The sequence below is a fragment of the Chiloscyllium plagiosum genome, unplaced genomic scaffold (genome assembly GCF_037043375.1).
Source record: "Chiloscyllium plagiosum isolate Xiang-an unplaced genomic scaffold, Cpla_swu_hap1 HiC_scaffold_9, whole genome shotgun sequence".
Classification (NCBI taxonomy): domain Eukaryota; kingdom Metazoa; phylum Chordata; class Chondrichthyes; order Orectolobiformes; family Hemiscylliidae; genus Chiloscyllium; species Chiloscyllium plagiosum.
This window is the reverse complement of record NW_028270147.1, coordinates 13315451-13330005: the sequence shown is the minus strand read 5'-3', so window position 1 is coordinate 13330005 and position 14555 is coordinate 13315451. Positions and strand designations below refer to the sequence as shown.

Sequence of the window (14555 nt, the reverse complement as noted above, 5' to 3'; positions counted from 1 at the left end):
GTCATGTACATGTGGAATGGACTAAGGGTTGTGACTGTAGAACATAGAAAAGTACAGCACAGAACAGGCCCTTTGGCCCACGATGTTGTGCCGAGATTTAATCCTAATGTAAAATATAGTAACAACCTACGCACCCCTCAACTCACTGCTATCCATGTGCATGTCCAGAAGTCGCTTAAATGTCCCCAATGACTCTGCTTCCACCACCACAGTTGGCAACACATTCCATGCATTCACAACTCTCTGCGTAAAGTACCTACCTCTGATGTCTCCTTTATACCTTCCTCCTAATATCTTCAAACTATGACTTCACTTACCAGTCAATCCTGCCCTGGGGAAAAGTCTCTAGCTGTTGACTCTATCTATTCCTCTCATTATTTTGTACACCTCGATCAGGTCTCCTCTCTTCCTCCTTCTCTCCGGAGAGAAAAGTCCCAGCTTATTCAACCTTTCTTCATAAGGCAAGCCCTCTAGTCCAGGCAGCATCCTGGTAAACACCTTCTTTGCACCCTCTTCAAAGCCTCCGTATCTTTCCTATAGTAGGGCGACCAGAACTGGACACAATATTCCAAGTGTGGTCTCACCAGCGACTTGTAGAGCTGCAGCAAAACCTCACGGCTCTTAAACGCTATCCCCCTGTTGATGAAAGCCTAAACACCATATGCTTTCTTAACAACTCTATCCAACTGAGCCAACATTTGGTAAAATACCATCTAAAGATCATTACATGATTTTAGGTTTAATGGGATCTGGAATAATATATTAGCAAGAGTTAGGCATTGGCTAATTGACAGAAAATAAAGGATCAAATGAGCAGGTAATTTTTCCAATGCCGGAAATAAGTGAAGTGCTGGAAGGATCAGTGCAGGGAGGATTCAGTTCTTTACAGTCTCTCTCTCAATGACTTAGATGAGGGGATCAAGTACAGTGTACACATCTGGTGACCGTCTGGGCTGGCACTGCTACCTCACAGCACCAGGGATGGGGGTTCAATGGGGGTGACTATCTGTATGGGCTTTACATGTTGTCCCAGTGTCTGTGAGGGTCCCCTCTGAGTGCTTCGGTGTCCTCCCACAATCCAAAGATGTGCAGGTGAGATGGATTGGCCATGCTAAATTGCCTATAGTGTGCAGGCTCAGTGGGTTAGCTATGGGAAATGCAATGTTTCAAGGATAGGGTGGGTCTGGGTGGGATGCTCTTCAGAGGCTTGGTGTGAACTTGATGGCATGAATGACCTGCTTCCACATTGCAGGGAATCTGTGATTAAAGCTAGATGAGCAAAGTAAGCTGTGAGGGGGATGCAAGGAGTTTGGAAATTGATATAGCCTGGTTAAGTGATGAGGCAGGAAGTTGGCAGATGAACTATAATATGGCGAAACGTGAACTCTTCCACTTTGATGGAAAAGCAGAGATTTTAAAACTTAATGCTAGCTTACATTGGTTCCTTCAGTTAAGCAATACCCTTGTTCACCCTGGTTTTCGAATCCTTCCACGGTCTCACCCTTAGTTGTGCGAATCTCCTCAGCCTGCTGATCTGATGGGATATCTACATTCCAGGGATTCTAGCCTTGAGCATCCCCAATTTTTGTAACTCCACCATCAGTGGCCATGGCCTTTTGCTTCTTCTCTAAATGTTCCTGCTACCTTGCACACTTCACACTTAAACCCCATTTAACCAAGCTTTTGGTCATCTGTCTGAGTATCACCTTACATGGTTCAATGCTAGTTTGCTTTATAACATTCCTGAGAAGGGCCCTAGGATATTTTGCTTGCTAAAATCTGTAATGTAAATGCAAGTAGTCACTGCAATCAACTTCAATGATAATTCAATGGTCTCAGTGAAGCATATCCTGAGGGATGGTGTGGAGGAACCAGAGACTATATGGTATCATGAGGAACTTTGGTCTCTCAAAACTGACTCTAGATAAAACCTCCATTGGACTTCCGCCACCTCCAAACGGACCTCACCACCAGGGATATATTTCCCTCCCCACCCCTTTCCGCCTTCCGCAAAGACCGTTCCCTCCGTGACTACCTGGTCAGGTCCACGCTCCCCAACAACCCACCCTTCCATCCTGGCACCTTCCCCTACCACTGCAGGAATTGCAAAACCTGCGCCCACACCTCCTCCCTCACCTCCATCCAAGGCCCAAAGGAGCCTTCCACATCCATCAAAGTTTCACCTGCACATCCACTAATATCATTTATTGTATCCGTTGCTCCCGATTTGGTCTCCTCTACATTGGGGAGACTGGACGCCTCCTAGCAAAGTGCTTTAGGGAACATTCTGGGACACCCACACCAATCAACCACACCGCCCTGCGGCCCAACATTTCAACTCCCCCTCCCACACTGCTGAGGACATGGAGGTCCTGGGCCTCCTTCACCACCAGACACCTGGAGGAACAACGCCTCATCCTCCGCCTCGGAACACTTCAACCCCAGGGCATCAACGTGGACTTCATCAGTTTCCTAATTTCCCCTTCCCCCACCTCACCCCAATTCCAAACTTCCAGCTCAGCACTGTCTCCATGACTTGTCCGACCTGTCTATCTTCCTTTCCACTCTCCTCTCTGACCTATCACCTTCATCCCCACCCCCATTCACCTAGTGTATTCTTTGCTACCTTCCCCCACCCTACTCTCTGACCTATCACCTTCATCCCCACCCCCATTCACCTATTGTACTCTTTGCTACCTTCCCCCACCCTACTCTCTGACCTATCACCTCTATCCCCACCTCCATTCACCTATTGTATTCTATGCTACTTTCTCCCCACCCTCCTCTCATTTATCTCTCTACCCTGCAGGCACTCTGCCTTTATTCCTGATGAAGGGCTTTTACCCGAAATGTCGATTTTCCTGCTCCTCAGATGCTGCTTGAACTGCTGTGCTTTTCCAGCACCACTCTAATCTAGAATCTGGTTTCCAGCATCTGCAGTCCTTGTTTTTACCTTTACTGAAATCAGTTGGGCTTTCCCTAACTTCGGTCAGGACTTCATCTTATCAGTGGTTAAAGGAGGCAGTACTTAGTGGGCTGCAGCGTACAGTGGGCATTAAGAGCTGTTTTCGTAACACCACAGAAATGTATGGCTAAGGCAACAGATGAAATGTTCCCACATTAGGTAACTAAACAGAACAATCAGAATTGGTGGCTCAGTGATGGAAGACCAGGAAACATGAATGAGAAAACAAATGCACATTCTTAATTTCAATCGACAGTCACATTATTATTGTTGTAAAGTGAGTGCATATGAGAATGTTGGTGAGAATACAACTAATTAAAGCTGTATTGTCTGCTACTTGTGTGTCAACCAGGGCTCAGTTTGTAGCACATTTGCCTCTGCATCACAAAGTTTCAGGTTCAATTCCTACTCCAGCACTCAAGCAGAAATCGCATGGCTGAATCTTTAATGTAGTACTGAGGGTGTGTAATGCTATTGGGAATACCAGTTTTCAGGCAAGATGTTAAACCATGCCCAATCTATTTGGTCAGATATAAAAGATCCCAAGGCACCACATCTAAGAAGAGAAGGAGAGTTATCTCTGGTGCCGTCACCAATATTTATTCTGCGATCAATGTCCCAAAACGATTATCTGTCGTTACCTCCATTGCAGCACAGCTGAACATTCCTGTATAGAGCATTCCTCCGTCTGTGTGTCTTTTTCCCCAAATGACTGTGACCTAAGAATAGTTCTTCAGTAACCTTTGAACTGTTTGGAGTGTCCTGTTTAAAAACCTTTCATAAGCCCCGTCTCTATTGCGAGGTAGAGTTGAATTCAGCAACCCAAATACAAAACCATCTCTTTCCTTAAATGTTACAAAGTTCAACAAATGCTGGCTCATACAGCACTCACTGGATACACCAAAACTGAATTATCACACACAAATCTTTTTTTCCCTTAAAAGAAATTGCATCGAATGCACTCTGCTGAGGCTTCTACAGGTTGAGTGACAATTTGAATGAAATACTGGCAAGAATTACTTCAGGGAAAGGGACAAAAAGCACTGGTTACACAAAAGACACCTTTCTCATCAGCCTGTGCAGTATCACTGGAAGAGTTCATATCCATGACTGAGAGATTCAGGCCAGGATATGCAGCCACTGAGCCAAAGTTAACACCCTCTTTCTCCCTGCCTCCATTTGCTTTAAAGCTTTATATCTATCATCTTCCCACTCTGAATGAAGGTTATCAATTTGAAACGCTGGCTGTTCTGTTAACACCACAGATTTGCTTGATCTGCTGAGCATTTCCTGATGCTTTCTGTTTTTATTGCAAAATTTCTGCCGAAATGTAGGCTGAGTGTGGATAAACACAACCCCTGGGGGAAAAATAAAAGAGTATTGATTAAATGCCCTTAAACCTCAGGAAAGTAAGCTGGTCCTTGACATTATTAAAAATGAATGAAGGGGAAATAACTGCTGCTGAGTTCATGTTATTTCTTTTATTGAAGAAGAGAGGCAGTCTCTATTATTATACAGCATTAAAATGACTAACAGAACATCTTCCACTTATTATGCATTCCAACTTTACTTCCACAATTCTGTACTTCTGCGACAGTCCAGCACATTTTCACATCGATGATTCTAATGTTACAAACATAACATGCACAGGTGTATGAGAATGAGTACTTCATTCTAAGAGTTGAGGGAGCCCGATTCTGTTAACTGCAATCATTGTACATTTGTTAAGGTATTCTTGTACATTCCTTACACAAGTTTTTATTTTGTGGTTTTAAAAAGATGCAGTCAGTTAGAGTCATAATTCCTTCAAAGTGCAAGTTCAACTTAGATCAGCCACAGTTGCAGTTGAGATTTACATGCACATTTAAAAAATAAATTAACACAAAAAGAAAGCTCAAGGGAAAATCCTGTTAGGAACAGAAAAGTCACATTCTGGCTAATGCATGGTTTCAATTTTACGGAACATTCCTTCGAGGCACATGCTAAGGAGAATGGCTTCAAATGATCAATTCAATCAGACTGTGGTGCAAGAGCAATTAGTCAGTCCAACAAGCTGTGGACCAATTTTGCATTGTTTACATAACTTTTACCCTAGAGAATAATCAGCTGCACTTTTAGTGGAATACTTCCAAGAAGTTTGACAAGATTCACATTTATCAGTCCAAACCTAATAGGTAGAGGCTCCTTTTGTTGTGGATTGAAGTTTACACCGTTACTGTGATGAGAAATTTCTCTTTCGTATTGGTCCGTGCAATGGGAAGCCCATGGATTAATGACAATATCACATAAGTTTATTTCAAACCAATTGGCAATTGGGTTTTGAGTCATGATGCTCCGGCCATCATAGAGGACAGGGAAGGCTTATGGGACCAATCGGCCTTTTCACTATCTGTCACCTCTGTACGTTCAACCCCAGGGATGGTACTGAAAGATGGAGATAGGAGACTCTCTCACTTGTGGCATTTAGAAACAATGTTCAGAGAATCGGTGTGACAAGATTCCAGTTGCAACACAGGACTCAATATGTTGGAGAATATATCAAGAGAGATGTGTCAAACACACCAAAATGCTTTGCTTACAGTGAATTACTTTTGATGGGGAGTGGCTCAATGTGACTGAAGACAATTTTCACACAGCAAGAACCCAGAAAGATCAAATTGAATATTGATGAAAGTTTTAAAAACTGCAGATGCTGTAAATCAAAAACAAAAACAGAAATTGCTGGAAAAGCTCAGCAGGTCTGGCAGCACCTGTGCAGAGAAATCAGAGTTAACGTTTCGAGTCAAGCGACCTTTCTTCAGAACAGACTTCTCTCTACAGATGCTGCCAGACCTGCTGAGCTTTTCCAAAATTTCTACTTTTGTTTTAAATATTGATTAAACTGGTTAGGTCTGGATCCACTGAAAACTGACTTGATGAAATAATACTTTGAACTCTTGCCTACCTAGACTAAAAATATCCCAATTGAACATTCCATTTGTATCATATATTGACTGGATATAAAGTTGGCTGAGAGACAAGGGACCAATAGTAGTGATGGACAATAGTAATACTGCCTGAAGGAAGCTTTATAGTGGGTTTCCTAAAGATTTGTACTGCAATAACTGCTCATCTTGATCCCAATGAATGACTTGGGCTCAGTTGTATGGGGCACACTATCAAAAACTATAGATGAGACAAGGAAGGATTGTGAACAGTGAGGAGCACAGTGATAGTTTTGGAAGAGGACATAGGTTGTTGGAATAGAGACAGGGCACATCTGATGCAAAATAAAGTGACAAATTTTTGGTGATGATTCCTTTCTGGGGAGATAGTGAGGTAGTGGTAATCCAGAACCCCAGGCTGTTCTGGCGACATGTGTTCACATTCAACTTTGACAAAATTTAAATTCCATAAAAATCTGGAATGAAAAGACAGCCTTATCAAAGCCACATAGCTACTGCTGAGTGACATGCAAACACATCTAATTCACCAATGTCTTTTAGGGAAGGAAATCTGTCATCCTTATCTGGTCTGGACTGCATGTGAATCCAGGGATTGGTTGGATAGCTGGTGTGTGATGCAGCATGAGGCCAACAGCACGAGGGCAATTCTTGCACCAGCTGAGGTTATCACGAAGGAATCTCCTTCTCAAATTCACCTCTCACCAGCGACATGGTCACCCTCAGATTAAACCACACCAATTTTCTCTCTCTCTCTCCCAAGCAGCCCTATGGTCTGGTAAGACAATGGCAACCATATTTCAGGAACGATGCACTTAGAGCGTGTTCAGAGGTGGTTCACAAGAATAGTCCCAGGAATGAAAAACTTAACATATGAGGAATGTATGAGGACTCTGGGTCTGTACTCGATAGTGTTTAGAAGGATGGGGGGGATTCTAATTGAAACATACAGAATACTGAATGGCCTGGACAAAGATGTCGGAAAAATGTTTCCATTGGTAGGAGAGACTAGGACCCAAGGGCACAGCCTGACAGTACAGGGAAGATCTTTTAGAATGAAGATAAGGAGAAACTTCTTCAGCCAGAGTGGTGAATCTATGAAATTCATTGCCACAGATGACTGTGGAAGCCAGATCATTGAGTATATTTAAGACTGAGGTAGATAGGTTCTTGACCATCAAGGGTTACGAGGAGAAAGCAGGAGAATGAGGTTGAGACACTTAGCAACCATGACTGAATGACAGAGTAGACTCGATAGGCTGAATGGACTAATTTCTTCTAACTCTAACTTCATCTTTTACATGTGAATCCTGATCCACAGCAATGTGGTCAATTCTCAACTGCCCTCTGGGTATTTAGAGATGGGCAATAAATGCTGGCCTAGCCAATAATGCCCAAAATTCCACGAATGGATTAATGTAAAGAGGTTATATAAACTGAAGGATATGATTCAAAAAGCAATGTAGAAAGAGGCGCATCGGGTACACGTGCATGAATCACTGAAGAAGAACAGGTTTAAAAAATGGATTAAAAATGCTGGGCTTTAAAATCATGGCACAGAGTACAAAATCAACTAGGAGAAAGTGAGGACTGCAGATGCTGGAGATCAGAGCTTAAAGATGTGTTGCTGGAAAAGCGCAGCAAGTCAGGCAGCATCAAAGAAGCAGGAGAATAGACGTTTCGGGAAGGGCTTATGCCTGACCTGCTGCGCTTTTCCAGCAACACATTTTTAAGCACAGAGTACAAAAGCAAAGAACATCAATACAGTTACAGGTCAGGATGCTGTGCTACTTTGGAGGGAGCATTTCAGTTGTTAGTGTTCCTATGCATCTGCTATCTTTATTGTGAGGTGGCAGAGGTCACAGGTTTGGAAGGTGCTGAACGAGCCTTCTAGAGTTAGTGCCGTTAATCTTGGAGATGATACTCACTGCTGCTTATGGTGCACCATTCGCGTGTGTTTTAGTAGATCGAGTGGTGGCTTCTTTTTGAATGACATCTTTGTTCCGAGAGGTGACAAGCCTAAATGTTGTTGGAGTTGTACTTATCAAGATAACTGGAGAATATTTCAGTTCTGAAGGGTTACTGGACCCAATTTCTCCACAGATACTGCCAGACCTGCTGAGTTTTTCCAGCAATTTCTATTTATGTTGGAGAGTATTTCATCACTGTTCTGACTTGTACCTTTCAGATGGTAGACAGATGGGAGTCAGGAGTCAAATTGTTCACCATAGAATTCCCAACTGCTGACCTACTCCTGTAGCTACAGTATTTACATGGCTGGTCGAGTTCAGTTTCTGGTCAAGATATTGTACTGCCATTGAACGTCAAGGGGTGATAGTTAGATTCTCTTCTGTTGGAGATGAGCATTGCATTTTACAAATGTTACTTGCCACTTAACAGCCCAAAACTGAATGTTGTCCAGGCCTTGTGGCATGCATGCAGGCACTTACTGCGGTCAGTATTGGATGTCATAACCTTAGTGCACAGAAAGAGGCCTTTCGGCCCATTATATCTGCATTGGTCATTAAGCACCTGTCTACTCATTTTCCAGCATAGGGCCCATAGCCTGTGTGTTATGGCACTTCAAGTGACAGATGTTACAATATATACTGAACATCCAATCTTCTGAACTTATAATGGAGGAAAGGAAATTGATTAAGAAACTGAACATGGTTGGGCCGAGGACATGCATCCTGAGAAAACTCGCACTCGTGATCTGGGTCTGAGAGGGTCACTGCTCAATAACCACAACCATCATTCTTTGATGTCATACTTGGTCAAATAGTACCTTACTGTCAATGACATTTACTGTCGCCTATCATGTTCCCATTGGCAGAAGGGTCAAGAAACAGAGGACATGGTTTTATGGTGAATTGTAGATGAATGAAAGGCAGCACGCTGCGGGAGAAAATACTTCCAATGCTTTAAACAATGTTATGAAATTCATAAAGTAAGGTGAAGGTGGCAGATTTAATTGTGGTTTTCAATACAGAACTGGATGAGCATCTGTAAGGAGAAAAATAATTATATGTCAACAGGATAAGGAGGGGAAGTGGAACTGGAACTGGCTAAATTACTCAGTGTGCAAAAGGGGCTCAGCTGGGCAAACGGGCTCCTGTGCTGTAACCATTCTATTCAGTTGACAATACCTTAAAGTGCTCAGTTATACACTGGATAGCCAGCAGAGAACAGTGACAAAGAAGGAGCCTGATGGCACCTCCAACAATGCAGCAATTCAGTCAATCCCGGCCCTGATTAGGTGTTCACATCTGTAGATAGGGTTTGAACCCACAACCTACTGACTCAAGAGGTTGGAGTATTCCCAACTGAGGCGAATCAGCATATTTTCAGATAATTGCTAGAACAGAAGCTTTTCAATATTGTGAAAGCATAGTAAACGATGAAAGGTGATTTCTATTCGTTTTCAAATTTGTAAAGTGAGCACAGAATTCAGATTAGAGAAGAAATTTTCTCCAGAAAACAGGGAGTGTTTATTACAAGTGGCTACTGATGTAGCAATATTGAAAACAGAAAACAAACATTTTAAAAACGTAGTAAAATAAGAAGAGGATTAGAAATTAACTGATGTCAAACAGTTAGCGCTGGCACCCATGCAATGGCTTTCTCTATTGCTTCTAATATAGCTGAACACAATACTGCTGGTTAGCCTGTCCTCCTCATTGCATTTAGCTTCAATTTTTGCAAGCTCTCCTGAGAATATTCCTTTAACAGCTTACAGTAGCATGGTCAACAGTTGTGAAATCTTTGAATTTTCATCTACAGTACAGTGCAAACAAAAAGATATCAGTGCTTTCCTGAGTCAACTTAATATTAGCAACCCATTTCACACTAGTACACTTTTAGTGTGTGGGCCTATCACAGATCAAAGCTACATCACATACCACGAGAAAACACCTCCAACCTTTCAGGACAGTTTGTCAGACAAACCAAAAACCTATGTCAAACAATTTTACATAACAGGGTTTGATTGTCCCTAAAACACAAATCATTAATGCCACTGCAGAAATTGTTTTTCAAAAAAAAAATATATCACACCCTGGAATGCTTAGAATCCAGCATAATTCATCACAGTTGTAGTACTTTAAAATATTTCCTTTGACATTATTGCACCGGACGGATTTCGACCTCTACTTTCTCTTCAACACACGATGTATCAGGATGGCTTACATTCTGCCGCAGGGTGATCTCTGGGCCCCCTCCATAAATTGTGCAAAAGTAGTACCAGGTCTCTTCTGAGATCTGGCCGGAATCAGCTCCTGGATAAGAAATTAATGAAACATGACTTAGTATCAGAACACAAGATTCCCTTTAACACCACACAGGACTGCTAATCTAGTAAAAGGCACCCACCCAAATAAAATAACCCAAAATGTTTTCAAGATTCCTAGTGTTCACTAGGACAGGATGAGACTGGACAATCAAATCCTTCACATGGCCTAGTTGGTCGGTCCACTGTTCTGGACTCACTGCAGATAATTTGCCTGGGTACTGCACTAGAATAGTGAGGTGGTTGTTTTTGATTGGCACAGACTTGATGAGCCAAAGGGCCTTTTTTTCCTGGACTGCAGACCTCTGACTCTCTGAGGCTCATATCACAGATATTCAGATAAATAAAGACTCCTTGAGAGGCTTACTTCTTAAATAACTTCCATATTTGCAATGCATGTGCAAACCTCATACCATATAATGACGATGCTTTAAGCATGGCATTGGTTGCAAAATGTTTCAACGGAGATTACAAAAAAGAAACACTATGTAAATACAAGCTTGTTTTTCTTGACTGCCTTGGACTTTAGACAAATATGAAGTACCACCACAAGCTTGCTGACTGTCATATTGTGTATTCAAAGTCACTTAATATTAACTCTCAGAACAGTATCAGCACTATTTTGTGTCCCCTCCCTATAACACTAAATGGATTTATTTAACAGTTGGCTCAGAGTTAAAAGAGCAAGGTTTGGATATTTTATAATATGCTGAATACATACATATAACTCACGGCCATGACTTCAGGTCTTTTTTTTTTAAATTCACTTTATAGGATGTGGGCATCTCTGGCTGCCGGCCTTTTATTGCCTGGTTTGCCCTTGAGAAGGTGGTGGCGAGCTGCCTTCTTGAACCGCTGCAGTGCATGTATGTGCTGTATATAAATCCACAATGCCATTAGGGAGTGAATTCCAGGGTTGTGACCCAGAGACACAGCAGGAATGGCAATATATTTCCCTGCTAGAAAGGTGAGGGGAACTTATCAATCATGGTACCTGTTGCACTATCTAGATGGAAGTGGTCATGGTATGGAAAGTGCTAAGGAATTTTGATAAATTTGTACAGTACAGGGCAACCGCCATATCTGCGGGTCTGGTTACCGCGGCCTGAATATATTACATGGAACATTCCAGAACCAGGGGGCTGCTGAACGGGTCCGCTACCATCATCTACGGTAGGTCTTGGAACGTATCCCCGCGGATACAGGGGACTTCTTGGAGATAGTACAGTGCTGCTAACTGAACATCAGTGCAGGGAGGGAGCAGATGTTTAAAGATGTGGCACTAGTCGAGCAGGCTGCTTTGTTCTGGATGCTGTAAAGCTGCTTGGAGCTGCACTCCTGACGGACAGGCTTTGGAGTCCGAGCGGTGAGAATATTAACTGCAGGATTCCTAAACTGATCCTGTAACCACTGTATTTATATGGCTAGGAGAAAATGAGGACTGCAGATGCTGGAGACCAGAGTGGAGAGTGTGGCGCTGGAAAAGCGCAGGTCAGGCAGCATCAGAGTAGCAGGAGAATCAACGTTTCGGAAAAAAGCCCTTCATCAGGAATGAGGCTTGTGGGCCAAGCGAGCTGAGAGATAAATGGGGGGGAGGGGGGGAAGGTAGCTGGAAATGTGATAGGTAGATGAAGGTGGGGGAGGGAAGGTAATAGGTCGGAGAGGAAAGTAAAGCAGATAGTTGGGAAGGAAAATGGGCAGGTCAAGAGGGCGGTGCAGAGTTGGGACTGAGATAAAGTTTGGGGGGGGGGGGGGGGGGGGGGGGGAAGGGGGAGAGAAGGGGGGGTGGGATGAGGAATTGGTGAAATCTACATTGATTCCATGTGGTTGGATGGTCCCAAGGCAGAAGAGGAGGTGTTCTTCATCCAAGCGTCGAGTGGTTTGGTGATTGAGGGTCCCAGGACCTGCATGTCCTTGGTGAAGGCTAGTCCAGTTCAGTTTCTGGCCAATGGTAACTCCCAGGATTTGATGGTAGGAGATTCAGTGATAGTAACACAATTGAATGGCAAAGGACAATGGCTAGATTCTTTGTTAGAAATGGTCATTGCCTGCCATTTGATGGGGGACAAATGTTACTTGCCACTTTTCAGCCCAAGCCTGGATATTATAGAGATTTGGACATCAACAGCTTCAGTACAAGAAGTTGCGAATGGTGTGGAAAATTATACAATCACTGACCTTACGATGGAAGTAAGGTTGATGAAGCAGCTGAAGGTAGTTGGGCCTAGGACACTACCCTGAGGGACTCCCAGAGATGTCCTAGAACTCATGACAAATTTCCAACAACGCACCATCTTCTTTTGTACCATGTAAGGCTATAAACAGTATTCCCCAATTACGTCAACTCCAGTTTTGCTGAGGCTCCTTAATCCCACACAGAGTAAAATAAGGCATAGATGTCAATGGCAGTCACTGTCACCTGACCAACTCTTTTCCCAAGACTTTTTTCCAAGTTTGAACCAAGATTTTATTGAGGTCAAGAGCTGACTGCCCCGGTTAAACCCACACTGGGCATCACTGAGCAAATGCTGCTTGACAGCACTGTTGATGACACCTTCCGTCATTGTACTAATGATTAAGAGTAGATATTGCATTTGATCCCAATAATGCCTCCAAGATTCTTCAAATATGAAACTGCAGTTGAAGATATGTGTGGAGATCGTCAGACGAAACTTCAGGTCTGGAATAATTTTCCTTGATAATCAATTCAGGAAAGCTACCCATATAGAATTTACAATACTGAAATAGGTCTCTTAGCCCATCTCCTTTGAGTGCTCAATTTAATCATTTTCAGGGTCAACCTTCACTTATCCGCGAGTCTAAAACCCTCCTTCCTTCTACCTCTTTCTCCATTATGTATTTATAGCTTCCAGTTTTGGACTACCACAACCTGGACACATTTTCTTCATATCTAATCCAGTAAACACCATTATGTTTAAGGCCTTTATTATTAGGTCACCACTCAACTTTCCCTTTTCTCGGGATAACAACCTCAAATCTTTCAACATTTCCAAAGCTTTGTACTTTCTCTAATCCCTTTTTATTCATTTCTTAACAGAGACCAAACCTACACACACTACCTCACATATGTCAAAGGTCAACACAAAGTAGAAATAACATCGATCACTTTTAGTTTTATTAAGAACAATCTGTGCAAAATAAAAAAAACGAGTCCTACCTTGTTTTAAAGACATGTGGTTGCTTTTGCCAATAGCTATCTTGGCATTATCAATTGGACCAGGAGGCTCTAAAGACATGAAAATAATAAAAGTGTATTAAATCAGAGAAGACCCTTTGAAGTTATGCATAATCACTTATTAACTGGCCATTTATAGAAATGGTGCAAGACAGGTTTATCTACCACTATAAATGTATTTTGTAAACAACACGTTGCTTTTTCTCATATGAAGTGAGATAATAATTTTTGTCTTGAAATAGAAAACCACAAAAGGACTAGCCTCCACTAGATCTATGATGCCCAACTATGATTCAAAACAAGTCTGGTTAGAATTAAATGAAACCTGAAACTGCAAATACCTAAATTTTTGAAAAAAAATCATACTTGTAGTAACTCACAAAATTGGTAAATTTACACTTCATGACATATCACAAATCAATCTGGTTTAATTTATAAAGCAGTTATGTTACTTTTAGCTTACATGATTTCACAATTCCAAATAATACTTCAAAACATTTGCTCCACATGAACTTATAAAACACATCTTCTGTTAGAAGAACTGCAAGGCACTAAACTCAGGATAACAAACAACTTCCTTGTGTTTAGTACGTTAGTTTGAGAGATAGTATTTCTGCCAGGAAATACTTCGGTAGTAAATTGAGAAACTGCAGTCCAAAGTCTGAGGAGCAGGTTGAAAGTAAACAGAGATGAGATAAAACAGCAAAGGGGACATTAAGTATTTTTTCAAAAATCAAAAGTTGTACTGTGCAGAGAAGCCAGATGCAATAAGTGGCAAAGTTGAGCCCTTGAGAATAAACATATTGAGTGTGTGAATGCTGCGGCAAGTCTGGCTTTCAACACAGGTCAGGAAATAAACACCGACAACATGAAAATATTTAAAAGGAAATTTCTGGAGCATATAGACATTTAGAACACAGGCTTACCAATTAACATGATTATTTCAACTTGCAACTATCGTTGCTCTGCATTATAGCCCTTGAATGAAATCTCTCATTAATCCAATTTGGTACAGATTGGATACAATATAGCCTAGCCTATGTTTTATAGAAAGAATGTAGAGAGGGAGTGCAGAAGATGCAAGAGAGATTTCCGAAACATGATAACAGAACTAAGGGGAAATACCATTCTGTAAAGGTTAAACAGGGTCTAGGAAACGGAGGA

At 42.1% G+C, this 14555-nt stretch overlaps 1 protein-coding gene across 3 annotated transcripts in view; it reads right to left on the bottom strand.

Moving 5' to 3' along the window:
* Positions 1-4431: 4431 nt before the first annotated feature.
* The window catches only part of usp33 (ubiquitin specific peptidase 33), a 97456-nt gene continuing 87332 nt past the window's right edge, over positions 4432-14555 (bottom strand). For 2 of the 3 annotated variants that reach the window (XM_087990412.1, XM_087990413.1), the window contains exons 23-24: positions 13374-13442; positions 4432-10184 (exon numbers count right to left, since the gene is read on the bottom strand). In XM_087990412.1, coding sequence (XP_087846538.1) covers positions 10030-10184; positions 13374-13442 — 224 coding nt within the window. In that variant the 3' untranslated portion in view covers positions 4432-10029. Of the gene's footprint in view, positions 10185-13373; positions 13443-14555 lie in introns of those variants that run through there. The other variant, XR_015758103.1, reaches the window with a different exon arrangement.